Raw genomic sequence first — 13,653 nt, forward strand, 5'->3', positions numbered from 1 at the left:
CAGGAGAGGGAAGTTCTGGGGAAGGGAAGGGAAGGGAAGGGAAGGGAAGGGAAGGGAAGGGAAGGGAAGGGAAGGGAAGGGAAGGGAAGGGAAGGGAAGGGAAGGGAAGGGAAGGGAAGGGAAGGGAAGGGAAGGGAAGGGAAGGGAAGGGAAGGGAAGGGAAGGGAAGGGAAGGGAAGGGAAGGGAAGGGAAGGGAAGGGAAGGGAAGGGAAGGGAAGGGAAGGGAAGGGAAGGGAAGGGAAGGGAAGGGAAGGGAAGGGAAGGGAAGGGAACCCTTTGCACACTGTAATATGTACACAAATACTTTCTTACTCTAAAACACAGACTTAATTTTTGTCTGTGCCATCTGCCTTTGCCATGGCTTTCCTGCTAAAGTTGTTACAGACTATGACAAGGCCTATTAGAGAAACCAAATGAAAACACAAATTTTACCTTTTCTCTGGGTTGACTCATACCTCTGAGAAAAGCCTGTTTATATCAGATAAAGACTGATTTTTCTATTTATAATTCCATCTCAGCCTGAAACACTTCCACTCAAACACTATTTTCACTTACACTATTTATAGTTTTACCAATGGCTTACATCTAACCCAGCAAGCTAAACTCCAGATTGTTCCATTCAAGGCTTAAACTCACAAATTTAAGGTTTTAACTACATCTTTGTTTCACTCCAGTCTGCCATAATAATTTACTGGCTAAAACCATTGGCCTTCTCCAATACTCCTTTTCAAAAGCTTGGGGGAGAGTTTTCTAGCAAGACAAATGCATACAGGATTATTTTCACTTTTTTCTCGTATGGAATTTTTATATATTTTGGCTTTTTGTAGAGATTCTATCTACCCCTTATTCCTCACCTTAGTAATAAGTAATCTTAACTCCAAAAATTCTCGAAACTGCTCAAAAATAAGGAATACTTCCCCTCAAACCCCTCCTGTAATCTTCTAGGAAATCCTAATCAAAACCCAAGCCCAAAACTATCTGTGAGAAGAAGTTGCTGGAAGCCAAGCTATAGACATTTAGCTAATCTGTTGCAAAAACAAACCCACCCAAAACTATGTTACACAGTTGCTGTTTCCACTCAGAGTGGCAAAAAGCATCTTAGAGTCACTACAACTAAGATGTTTAAGAAGATGGCTCATTTCTTCATAAATATTGTTACAAGGACAGAAGAGATGGTTCTTTTCATGTGGAAGATAACAGCATTCATACTGAATATCCATTCTGCCTAATCTCTACTGACTGAAACTCATGTCTTAAAAAAAATAAAAAGGATTGATAGATGCCTAATTGCTGCACTAACAAGAATATCTTAAGAAAAGAAATTTAAAAAAATATGCAATAATTGCGGAGAGCAGTAGTCTAATCAAGGAATACTTGTCAAAAGATAATTTGAAGAACCAAGCCAAAGGCACCAACCACACAGCCTAAGCCCTGAAGCATACTCCCAATCAACTGCTGCTACAAACTTACCCTGAGCATCACAGAGGTCAGGAATCCCAAACCCCTCAATATATTGCTAGAAATACAACATTTTTACTGCTGAGAAAAGCATGCAGGAAGGCAAAATGATTAGAAACTGCAAGGAATAAATAAGCTATTCATAAATACAGTGGCAATTAGCAACTTGGAAGTACATCTGAATTAGTGTAGACCAGCATCCTTCAAGAACGCACAGAAAGATGTCTGAGTGTCTGTACAGCAAGTTACTTGATGCACATCCAGCACTCACTCAGCATCAGTAGGGAAGAAATGGGGAAGTAAAGTAAACAAAGAATGACTGAAGTGTTAATACTCTTAACTATTTAAGCCTAGACATAAATATAAAAAAAAAATGCAAGCTGCAAGTGTTGTGTTGCAGTATAAAGTTTCTATAAAGATTACACTGCATAAAAACAATTCTGCACTTACAGAATTGTGGTCAAAATAATCAGCAAGCTGAGTCAGTGTCAAGTGGGATTTCAAGTGGCAAAATATTCTTTCTCTACAGCTTTGTACCATGAGTACTATTTTATTATTGTTGGATGTTACAAGAAAGCTGGTGGGACTCTTCATTAGAAACTTAGTAGCAGTAGAAATAAGCAGTTCAAACTAAAAGGTGGAGAATTTAGGTTAGATATTGAAAAAGAAATTGTTCCCTGTGAGGTGAGATTGCCCAGAGAACCTGTGGATGCCCCATCCCTGGCAGTATTAAAGGCCAAGGCTGGATGGAGCTCTGAACAACATCCAGGGGAAGGTATCTCTGCCTGTGTCAGGGGTTTGGAATGAGGTGATCTTTAAGGTCCCTTCCAATAGAAGCCATTCTATGATTCTACGTTCATTATTTTGACAGAGGAACAATAATTTGGCAACACTTAGTATAATTACATTTTATTGAAATATTGAAGTTCTTCTTAAAGTGTTACAAAGATATAATACATTCGTAATATAAGTGTAAAGGCTCAACATTAAAATGAAAAGACTTAGTAAAAAATATAGATTAGAAGTTACTGCAGCAAAACAAACTCATTGCAATTACATTTATGTTTTGTTTGTTTTGTTGTTTTGGGGTTTTTTTAAAAGAAAACCAGCTATATTGACTGGCACATATAGACAAGATAAAATACAGCAAGAGTCTTCTTCCTCCATGAAGTAATCAATCAAGTAGTACTGCAACAAACACTGATTTCATGCATAAGTGTAGAGAGGATTTTAAACTCTGCATATAGTACTAATTTCAGCTTTTGTACAGCCCCATTTGCAACACATTCCTGCCAAACCCAGAGACTCCCGTTTTCTTCTGGGATACCTGGCCCAAACGTAGCTGCTTGATTCCACAGGATTTGCATTTCCTGTTCCCCCCCTGTCCTTCTGAACAGCTTCCTCTACCTGGCGGACAAGTTTTTTTAAGTCACCTGCCACAGGTACATATTCATTATAGTAATTTAAACTATACAAGTCCTTAAACATCTCCCATCCAAGAAATGGGCTGCTTCTCTGCAGCTGCTCCACTTCAGGATCCAAAACTGATTGCAGGTTGAAGCTTCCCAGTAGTTTGTTACTTGCTGTTTGTGCAGAATCTGTTTTAAAGAGAAGACTTATCTTAAATTCAGACTAAAGGATCATCAAAAGGATTACACAGCTCTAAGAAATAGCAACAAAACCCATTCAGTTAGTAATAAGTGAAACACTATTATGTAGGAGAACTGTCAGTAATTGAGAGTCTCCACACCATGACTTACTTGTAGCAAAATCTATGTTTTAAAGTCTATACCTCCTGTTAGACATGCAGAGAGCACAGAAACAACTGTAACTGAAGTAAAGGCATCCTGTCACAACCGCAGTGTTATTGATGGAGAAGTCTCAATTTTTCCACAGAAACAGAATTTTGTTGTAAAGGCATGTACCCAGAAACACGACAGAGCTGTGTCTTGTGTTGGATGAATTAGATCAGACCCCCTCCTCTCCTGTGCACAATCACAGAAAGTAGCATCATCTGAAGGACAAATGTAGGAAGGACTAAATAAGCAAAGACTGTATGTAAACTGATTCCTAGATTGCATTTTTCTATAGCTATTTTAACTGATGCTTTCCTCTAATTTCTTTCATTTCCCGTGGCATATCAAGGGCTTGCAGAATTTACTTAGGACATGCTTCATCTCACTGACTAAAGTGTTCTCAAAAATACAGCCCTACTTCCTTTCACCTTACACTGTTTCTCTTGATTTTACTTCTGCAAGGCAAGTGGCATTGCTTACTTCAGCTAATGTGCATAAAAACAGCTTCTTCAAGTCCTAATTTTAAAATAATCCACAGTGAGTCTTTGTCTTGTGATTTTAATGCTGTTAATACAGGTGGGTTTTTTGGGGTTTTTTTGTTTGTTTGTTTTTGGGGGGGGGGTGGGTTGTTGTTTCAGAAAGCTGGAAGAACATGAGAATATCCAGCAACTTTTGTATTTAGTTAAATACGCCTGATTAGTATATAGAACCTATTTTTCAGATAGAACAGCAGCCTGAGTATGTGCAAAAATTAAAGTAGCTGTAGCTACTTTAGTAATTAGACAGTGGCTGCCATTTAATAGTCTTCTGGGGTGGAGAAGTCTTCTAGTTAGACTTCATGCAGCATTGGGGAGGTTCCATAGTGACTGTTCTCAGAAGCTGCTGTTAACACGAAGGAAAACAGAATTTGCTGGGAAAGGACATAATCCCCACAAAGACTGTATGCAAGTAATTTGTTATAATTACAAAGGTTTTATCTTTTACTCGACCTGTTGGGGATAAAAAAAAAGTGGCAAAAATTCCCAGACAACCCAGCTTCATTAGCTGCCTGAAGTCTTAGGTTATTTCACTAAAGTGTGTTTAATCAGAAGAAAATAATCTCTTCCATCGCACGTTTTAGTCATAATTACAACTTTTGCATTTAAAAAACCTTATTTTTCAGTACTCAAAATATCAACATAAATTAGAGCAATCACTTAAAATTACAGTTACATTTACCGCAGTTTGAGAACACAGCGCAAAGGTTGTAACCCGGAGCACCAGAGTCCGTGCTCCCCAACGCGCCAACTCTTGGATGCAGAGAAGCACCGGAGAGTGATAACCCCGTCCGTGGCGCTCCCGCACATCCCGGGAGCTCTGACGGGCAGCGCGGCCCCGGCCCCGGGGCTCCCGTCCGGGAGGGAAACCCCGGCAGGAGCCCCACTTGGTTCCGCCGCCCGAGGAATTACGGAGCCTTGGGAAGGGAGAGAAGCCATGGAGACAGGCATTCCCCACCGCTCCCCAGGGCGCATGAGACCTCCCCACAAGGCCAAAAGAGGGGAAAAGTGTGACTTTGTGGGATTTTATAGTAGAAGCTCCTGTGCAGCCGGCAGCCCTGCGCAGTAAACCGCGCGGTAACTCCGAACTGACCAAAAACTTTGCGGATTATCCCGGCAAATAACGCCCCAGCGCCTGCCGTCCCTTTCCCTCTGAATCTCAGGACGTCCTTCCAAAAGTCTCGGAACTGCCGGCTAGGATCTAGAGGGAAAGCGAGAGAGGGACGGGGATCTTCCCTCAGCGGCTCAGGGCGGGAGGAGCGAGAGGCGCCGCGGGGAGCTCGCCCTTCCCCATTCCCTCCCGTTCCCTCCAGCCCCCCTCGCCGGCCGTCGCTCGGCAGCGAGCGAAACGCCCCGACAGCCGCCTGCCCTCCGGGCTCGCTCCTGGGACACTCACCGGCCGCGGGCGCCGGCTCCACCGCCAGCAGGGAGAGCCGCTTCCAGCGGGACCCGCCGCAGGTGAAGATGACGGCGCGGATGAACTCGCGGCCGCACAGCTTCACCCCGTACCCGTCCCCCTCGCCCGCGGGCAGCACGGCGCCGCGATGCCCCGGCGGTGCCGCGCACAGCAGTGCCACGGCGGCGCACAGCAGTCGCAGCTTGGCCAGCCCCATCGCGCCGTCCCCGTCCCGCGGGCGCGTTCCCAGCAGACCCGACGGCCGCCACAACGCCCCCGACCGCGGCGGCCAGCCCAGCCCAGCCCCGCCGCTGCCCGCCGCTCGCCTTTTATGCGCTGCGGTCGGCGCTGAGTCACCGCCCGGCCCCGGCCCCGGCCCCGAGCCCCCTCCCCTTCCCCGGTGTCGCGGCTGTCGTCTCCCGCCGGGCGGTCCCTGTGCCTCAAACAGCCGTCGAGGAGCCCTTGGGCAGCGCCTTCCCCTCTTTCTGTCCCTGCTAGCTGTCTCGGCTCTTCACGCCGCCGTGCCTCACCTTCGGCCTCCCTCCTCGGGCTCCCGGCCCACACCTTCCCGGAGACACGCCGGCCCTCGGCCTCAGCCGGCTCTGGGCTTCAGCTGTTCCTGTTCGTGGCCAGAAAGCAGTGCCAATGCCCTTTCCTGTTGTTTTGAAAACGTGGAAAACTCAATTTCGACTGGTTTCTTCCATTGTAGTTCTAGATTCTCCATAACTGCATCTGTGTCTTAAAAATGTTGTCTGACGTAAAAGACAGAAACAAGTGAAGTGAGGGAAATGCGCTTTCAAGGAAGTACTTCAGCTGTTGGTACTCGAAGGGGCATTTCAAAGCCTGGACTCCTCTCAGGTTTCTTGTACTGGAGGCCTGAGTTCAGTGATAGCCATAGACATCCAAGTGTCAGAGATACCAGTGTGGGCATCCTAGAGATTTGGAGCTCCACATCTGTGTGTCTCCCAAATAGGACCCAGCAGGCTCTTGCTGACAAGGGTAGTGGTCTTTTGACTCCACACAGAACTATGCACTCTGGATTTGTTGGCTTGGTTGTTTTTTGGTTTTTTCCCTCAGCACAACAGGACAAGAAGTGCTTGCTGTCACCTTTTATAAGAAGTCATACTGTGAAGAACCAGAAAAGTTAATCTCTCTTAAAATCCTTTGAAGCTGTTGTCTATAGATCCTTTCACATGAAGGCTACGCTTTCAATACTTGAGTATTGTTGGCGTATTAAAAAAACCCTCAAAACCCAATCTAGAAGGAGAGCACAGAGAAGACATCTTCAGACTAGTGTACAAAGGTGTATGATTCACTTGTGCTGGCAGAGAAGTTACAGACTCCACTCTCTTCTTGAAGGAGGACTTGGGTGTTTTACGCTTTGCTGGATGTAGAACAAGGTTGTGGAGGGCTAAAATAGCGAGCAAAGTTGTTGTGTTTAACCCTAGCCAGCGACCAAGCCCCACACAGCCACTCACTAATTCCCTCATCAGTATGACTGGGGAAGGACTTTCCATTTCCCCCCTCTTCATATACCAGCATGATACCCCTTTAGTCATTTTGGGTCATCTGTCCTGGCTGTATCTCCTCACAAGCACCCCCGGTTCCCTGACCAGTGTGGCAGTACCAAAAGCAGAAAGGGCCTTGGCTCTTATCTGTTCAGCAATAACAAAAACATCTCTCTGTTATGAACTATGTGTTCAGCACAAATCCAAAAGACCAATAGCAGTCACTGAAAAAATTAAAATCTACCCCAGCCAAACTAAAAATTAAAATCCTCCCCAGCCAAAATCCAGACAGTTTTCTTTTTGGTCCAGTCTTAAGTGTTTAAACAGTAGTACCTCTTCAACAGTAGGCACCATTATCCAGAATGTTGCTAGGATGCAATCTGCAGAAGTGGAGTCTGCTAATCTGAAATTCCTGAAGAACAAAACCTTGATCTGTTCCTCCCTCAGCTGAAGTCTTACCTACGGTATTGGTACAGACAGAAGTTGTGCAGGGGTGATTACAACTTGAATTTTGAGAGCAGTACCTTGATCTTGTGGTCGCAGGCTTTTTCTGAAAAGCAGAAAAAGTCACACCAGGTGGACTTCTGCATGGACTTTAAGTAATCTTCTAGACAACAGATTTGTTTTCAGTGTCTGAAAAGGTGCAGTAATGTGAAAAAGCACTACCAGGACAAGGCAAGAAGGATAGTACCTCCTGAGCGACTAGAAAAACTACTATTCAAAACAAACATGCAGAAGAAGATTAATAATAGAAATTTAACAAATCTGAAGTAACTAATATAACTTCTTACTGTTTGTTTTATAAAGAAGAATAAACAACAGTAGAGCAAAGAAACTAATTTCCATTCATGATCTGTAGAATGTTTCAAGGCAAGTACATCCAGTATACTGGCTCAATGCAAGTATTTTTTATCTTTTAATTTCTTTTAAAAAGGTGAAGATAATTGTATTACTTCTCTCCTTGCACTAAATTATTAATCTGTTGAGCAATAGCAAAGTTTATAGAAGGTAAAGGAAGTTGCATGAAAACAGAAGTTAATGGGGGCTAAAAAAAAGATATCCTTTAAAAATATCTAAGTAGCCTTGAATACCTTGAAATAAAGCCTTATGCCCATGACTCACAAATGCCAGACAAAGAAGATCAGCAGTAAGACAAAAACTTACTGATTTTATTAGACATTTTCCCAAGACTTTATTTCAAATTCATGCAATTCACTGCTGCAAGGACAACTTAGTTTTTGAAAGCTGTCCAAGCATGAACTTACAGCATTTCTAAGGTTTGCTTAATACCATAGAGGATTCTGCAACAAATGGGAAACACCACTGCATCAATGTTATATATACAATGTTATATATATGCTGTTATATATAGCATCAATGTTATATATATATTATATAATACCACTGCATCATGACCAAGCATGAGCATTATCCAGTTACCTTCATCAGAAGATTGTGCAGTTTAGAAAACAGTTCAATCTTAAGAAAGCTCATAATTGAAAAAGTTAAGAAATCCATGCATTTTTGCATTATGAAGTCCAAGGCTGATTAAGAAAATAAATAATAATGCAGAAACAATCTTGTTTGTATACATCCACATAAATGCTTTCCCTTTCTTTTAAAAGCAGTGACATGCAGTCAGCAATAAAATAACTCCAAAGCATGTAGGAAGGGGCTGTGATCTTCAACTTTCCTTATTGTAAGGAAGGGGCCCAACCTAGACTCTCCAAAGCAACTTTGCTTGTTTCTCCTCAATGCTCATACATAATATCACAACCAGATAAACAACAGTGAGGTGGAGGCACTTGTGGCTTGCAGCTGGCATGCACTCATTTGGGTTCATACTTACAATTAGAACACAAACAGGTTAATTTTGGCATCCTAACAATGACTGACTTCTCCCTTTTCCAGAACAATCCTGCTCCAAATGATACTGATTCAGGATATATAGCTATCAGACATAATAACCAGAAAAACCCAACAGAATTAAGGTGGTAAGAGCAGTGCCTTCAGGCGAGAACAGGCTCCCCCTAGAATTGCTCTCCTTTTTTTCCGTGGGGTTCATGGAAACAAAGACAGTTGTTGTGATATATTAAAGTAAGTCTAACAGCTGAGGCCAGTTGAGCGCAAATGACAGAAAGGAGCAGGATGTTTTAGGCACTTTATTTATTTCTATAACAAATATGATGAACGTGGGCAACTTGTGCTGTAAACATGTGTTTCCCCAAAGTAAACCTTGCCACTGCTAAGCCCGTTTTCTTTCACTGTCCTCTGAAGGAAGTTATACCATTCAATTATTCTGTATCTGTCACTGTGTCACAGATATGACTGTGCATAGCACATGCAAGCATTTTGATTAATACACTGGCAGTAGAATAGCTAACTCTGCAACAAGGAACGAGCATCTTCACAACAAAACCATGCATTTTTCAAAAAACAAAAGCAAGACAAACAGTAAAAAATAAGGACAATAAAGGTGAATAACCCTTGATGATTTTTGGCACATTCTACATAGCCCATCTAAATCTATTTTGGGTTAGACCATCTTGCTTAGAGCCATTTCCTTGATAAATTTGGTACATTTCACTGATACTGTGTAATATTTACCCCATTTTAGTTTGGAATCTTGCAATAGACTAACATTATTGATCTAAGTTCAAACTTCAGGAGAAAAAAAATCAAATTTAGTTTGGATGGATTATGGCTACCCTATTATCCCCTAAAACTGCTACCTGGACCATGATTTTGCTGCCTTTAACACTGGCTATTGATCAAACAGGAATCTGTCACAAGCACACAGATATTGATTCTTAATTCAGAGTGGATTCGAATAGAGTATTTCCTAATTTCCTAAGATTTATAAGTAAAAACTGTTGTATGGTCTGTTAAAACTGTTCTGTTGTGAAAATGCCTTTCATAGGATTAAAATGTGGGCTAAAAGGCATAGATGGAGACATAGAAATACCCAGAAAGGCTGGTTCAATTGTCTTTCTTTTTTGGAAGAAAGAGTATCAATAGGTGACAGATATCAAAACATACAAGTCTTCAAAATTAAAGGAAGATGGACTTCAGAACATGGTGGAAACATAGCAAATGTTCTGTTATTCAAAGCAAAACAAGAAAGTGGAGTACTTGTGTTCATTTTATTACACTGACCATTACAACACATCACATTTGAGATCAGTTACAGACTATGCATTGTTAACATGCAGGGGACAGAACCAATTACAGAAGTGACTGAATGCAGAAGTTAATGCACTTTCAGAAGTCAAACTGTGGAAACTGTGCTATTAATTTCCGCATTGAGAAGCTTTTGTTTCATTATATATTCGCCTGTCTTATTGTAGCAATATTCTAAGTTTAGTTAAGTAGTCCTCAAAATCATATTTGAGGCATTATCTCCAGCTGGAATTTAATTTTTAAGTCAATAAATTGTCAGTATAGACTTTGGCTTAATTCATTTTTGGATGCTTTTTGAGCATTTGTTTTTCATTCCACAAAGAGATTAATACTAGAAGAATTTCCATCCAGAACACAAAATCTGCTTCTAAACAAGATTTCCAATACAGAAACAATTTTTCCAAGTGTGACATCAGAACATTAAAGTATACTAAAACTATATTCTCGGGATATACCATGTTAAAGGCATGCAAAAAATCTCTCAGTTTTTCAGTACTTGTAAGGCCACTTGGATCTACTCATTACAAAAACATACATTAATAATTTTGCTTGCTGTTAGCCTAAGTTAATATTCATCTTAGTAGTGAAACTCTGATTTCAATTATTAAAAAACAAATTATCCTGAGTTTCAGAATGTCGAACAAGCATGAAAAAGATTCAGGAAATAGCTACATAATTTGTTTCCTCTTCTTCAGAAGCTGTCTCTGCTCATACTTTAACACAGTTTTCCCTAACAGTAAAACACAGTTAGCAAGTTATGTGTTTACTTCTGAACCTACTTCTGATAAAAGCTGTTTATTCCAGAACTTGAAGCAGAGATGGTGAGTTCACTGCCTAAAGAACGGCAAATAAAAAGTGTCTTATTTTTCAAAGAAATTGACTCTCTGCTCCTGACTTCAAATTGAGTTGTGTATCCTGAAATACATTTGAAATTTGTATATCTTTATTTATATATTTATACAAACTTGTAACTACCAATTACCATATCTTCATTGGTTATACTGAGTTTGGTCAGTACCAGACTTTTTTACTACAGGTGAAAGTTATTTTCAGACTGTGAATAGACAGTGCAAATTCAATATTTCATTATAAACATGGAAAATATACTACAGAATAATGCTTATTTTTAAGAGATACATATAATACGAAACCAATTGCTTTAGAAAGTACTAATTTTTAAAAATCTATTAGTTTTTTTAAGAGTTCATAATCTTATCAAATTTGAAATTATTTAATTATGTTAAAATGCAGTATTATAATCACATTTCAGATATGTAGCTTTAATACCATCTTCCTATTTTTCTATGAAGAAATTGCTCTGAGATATTCTGATTTTCTACAAATCTTTAGATGTGGGAGGTCTTTAGACAATTCCAGAAAAGTGCTCTGTGGGTCAAGTATGTTCTCTGCTTCAGCTTAAAAAAAAGAAAAAAAAAAGATAAGAAAAAGAAATAAAAAAAGAAAATAAAAAGAAAAAAAAGAAAAAGAAAAGAAAAAAAGAAAAAAAAGGAAAAAGAGAAAATAAAGATAAATTTCCTCAGTCTTACAGCTAGAAAGCAAAGAAGGGAAAAAAACTTAAGAAAGTGATTTAACCATTCTTGTTTGGACCACATTAGCAAAATAGCAAGTCGCAGCTATGTATTTTGTAAATAAGCTGATGTCAATGTACCAGCAAAGTTGTCTCTAAGGAATTTTGGACTGGTGGGGTAATTAGGAGTCTGAGAAGAAAGTGGATCAGACATTCACCTGAAGGTGTACATAAGCTTTAACAAGTAAACTTGTACACACAGTGTCACATATTGTGACCATATTTGGGTACAATCTTTCTTTGTGCCTCAGGACTAGCCTAAAACGTGTCAGAATATGGGCAGCACAGGACTTGAAGAAACATTGCTCAAAGCCCACTACTCATGAAAAGCTTTGCTAAGACAGCTACCTAAACATGAAGCACAGCAGAGAAAAGATGTAGAGTGCAGAATGCTCTGGATAAGGCTGGAATGAAAATATCTAGGACAGAGAATCCAAAAAACAAAGATACAGACTGAACATCATACATAGGTTGTGGTGGTCTGATTGTGGTATAAGAGATGAAGATTAGGCAAAGAATGCATTTGTTTTGGCTGATGCCATTTGGCACAAGGCCAAGAGTCTTGTTTATCTGTGCCTTAAGTCCCAGCTTTATGATCTTTATAGCCGCGGTTTGAAACTGTATTTATGTGTGATCAGCCTGACTGAATATTGCAGTGCAGTCAGGATTACGGTCATTCTGTGAAACAGGTCTGAGCACTGACATCTCCCAGCTGTAATTTTTATAGTACTACAGTGCCTGGGACCATCAGTAATATCCAACACTGGTTACCATTCCCACAACATCAGTCAGTTGCATATAGCATCTGATTCTGAAATAGCAAGAGATCTTGGGGATAGGGACGTAGACACACAAATCTCTGTGCCTGTCCCTCACATGTACTAGAGGACATTGCCCCACTGACTGCTCTGGACACAAGGACTCAGCCATCTAAATCTCAGAAAAGGCAGCCAGAGCTCCATTGCTGAATGAAGAAGTTCTGTGCAATTAGAGGCTGGCCATAAAATCTGTCCCCTCCTCTAATAATTTGTGTGGAAAACACCAGCAGAGTGTGCCTGAACTGAGAGGAAAAGCAAAACAGCAAGACAAAGAACACAGACAGCAGGTTTATTCTTTGTGTCCTCAGAGGTTTAGGAAAGATCGTTTGACAGCTGTTCTGTAACCCTGACATACCCAAAAGATTAGGTTCTGATACACAGCCCTGGAAACTTAGGACCTCCCAACAGCACAAGCAGAACTCAAAACAGGTATTTCCCCCTATGTCTTCAGTTTTGGGTTTTAATTAGCCCAAACTATAGAGCCGGAAAAAATACCCTTCCAATATTTCAGTGTGGAAAAATAATAAAATAATGAGATAATTTTTGGTGAAGTGGGCTAGAGACAGAAGAAAAAATTAACTGTAAGCAAGATTAGAAACAAAATGCCTAATGAAAGAGAAATACTGAAACCTTTCAGGGGTATAAAATGATGCCAAATGATGAAAGGCAGCAGATGCAGGCATTATGTGAGTTCAGATACAAGGTTCACTATGCAGCGCAGAAATAACTGCAGATTATTTTAGAAGAGGGAATTGGCTGTGAGGTTGATGATAGGTATACCCTGGAAGAAAGAGACCATTTAAATAAAGAACAGTAAAGGGAATTGTATATACATTCATTATTACACCAGAGAGATTAAGCATGGCATGCACCAACAGAACAGATAGACAAGCAGAGAAATGGTTGCAAAGGTATGGAAATGAACATGGGGATCAGTTGAATATTGAGAATAAGCATTGTGGCTGCAGGTCAATTGTGACATAAAACCTTCTTTTCAACTACGTAATTTTAATCATAAAATAAAATTGAACTCCTGAACCTGATTTCCAGACCAGATTCATCCAGGCTATTCCATTTCCTTTTAATCTAGTGCTGATATTGGTAATTAGTTTAATTTCCTTCTCTTACTTTCCTTTATCCTGTCCTGTAAGTGGGATCTGTAGACCCAAATCTCTCACATCTTTTTACTAAGCTAAACAAATTAATCACTTTTTTCTTCTTGCAAGGCAGAATGTCATTCCCAAATCTTTTTAGCTCTTCAGTATAATTACAGATTCCCTTTCCAGAAATGATCTGAATTACATGTAAATTTCCACAGGAGTTACTATTTTCCTGCACCTTCACATCTGTACTCTGTTTGTACTAAGGTTGT

The 13,653-nt window shown here is 40.4% G+C and overlaps 2 protein-coding genes across 2 annotated transcripts in view; both read right to left on the reverse strand.

Moving 5' to 3' along the window:
- Positions 1-2,689: 2,689 nt before the first annotated feature.
- Positions 2,690-5,404, reverse strand: LOC311165332 (relaxin-3-like; the record flags this gene model as incomplete). Its single annotated transcript, XM_084225217.1, has 2 exons — positions 2,690-3,057; positions 5,188-5,404. The coding sequence occupies 2 exons, from the start codon at positions 5,402-5,404 to the stop codon at positions 2,690-2,692; spliced, it is 585 nt and encodes a 194-aa protein (XP_084081343.1).
- Positions 5,405-5,681: 277 nt separating this feature from the next.
- Positions 5,682-13,653, reverse strand: part of PLGRKT (plasminogen receptor with a C-terminal lysine) — a gene marked incomplete at both ends in the record, with an annotated part of 29,876 nt that continues 21,904 nt past the window's right edge. The window contains 4 exon segments of the mRNA XM_084224707.1: positions 5,682-5,842; positions 7,220-7,245; positions 10,655-10,709; positions 11,216-11,290. Coding sequence (XP_084080833.1) covers positions 5,682-5,842; positions 7,220-7,245; positions 10,655-10,709; positions 11,216-11,290 — 317 coding nt within the window.

The sequence above is a fragment of the Fringilla coelebs genome (genome assembly GCF_963513975.1).
Source record: "Fringilla coelebs genome assembly, chromosome: Z".
Lineage (NCBI taxonomy): Eukaryota > Metazoa > Chordata > Aves > Passeriformes > Fringillidae > Fringilla > Fringilla coelebs.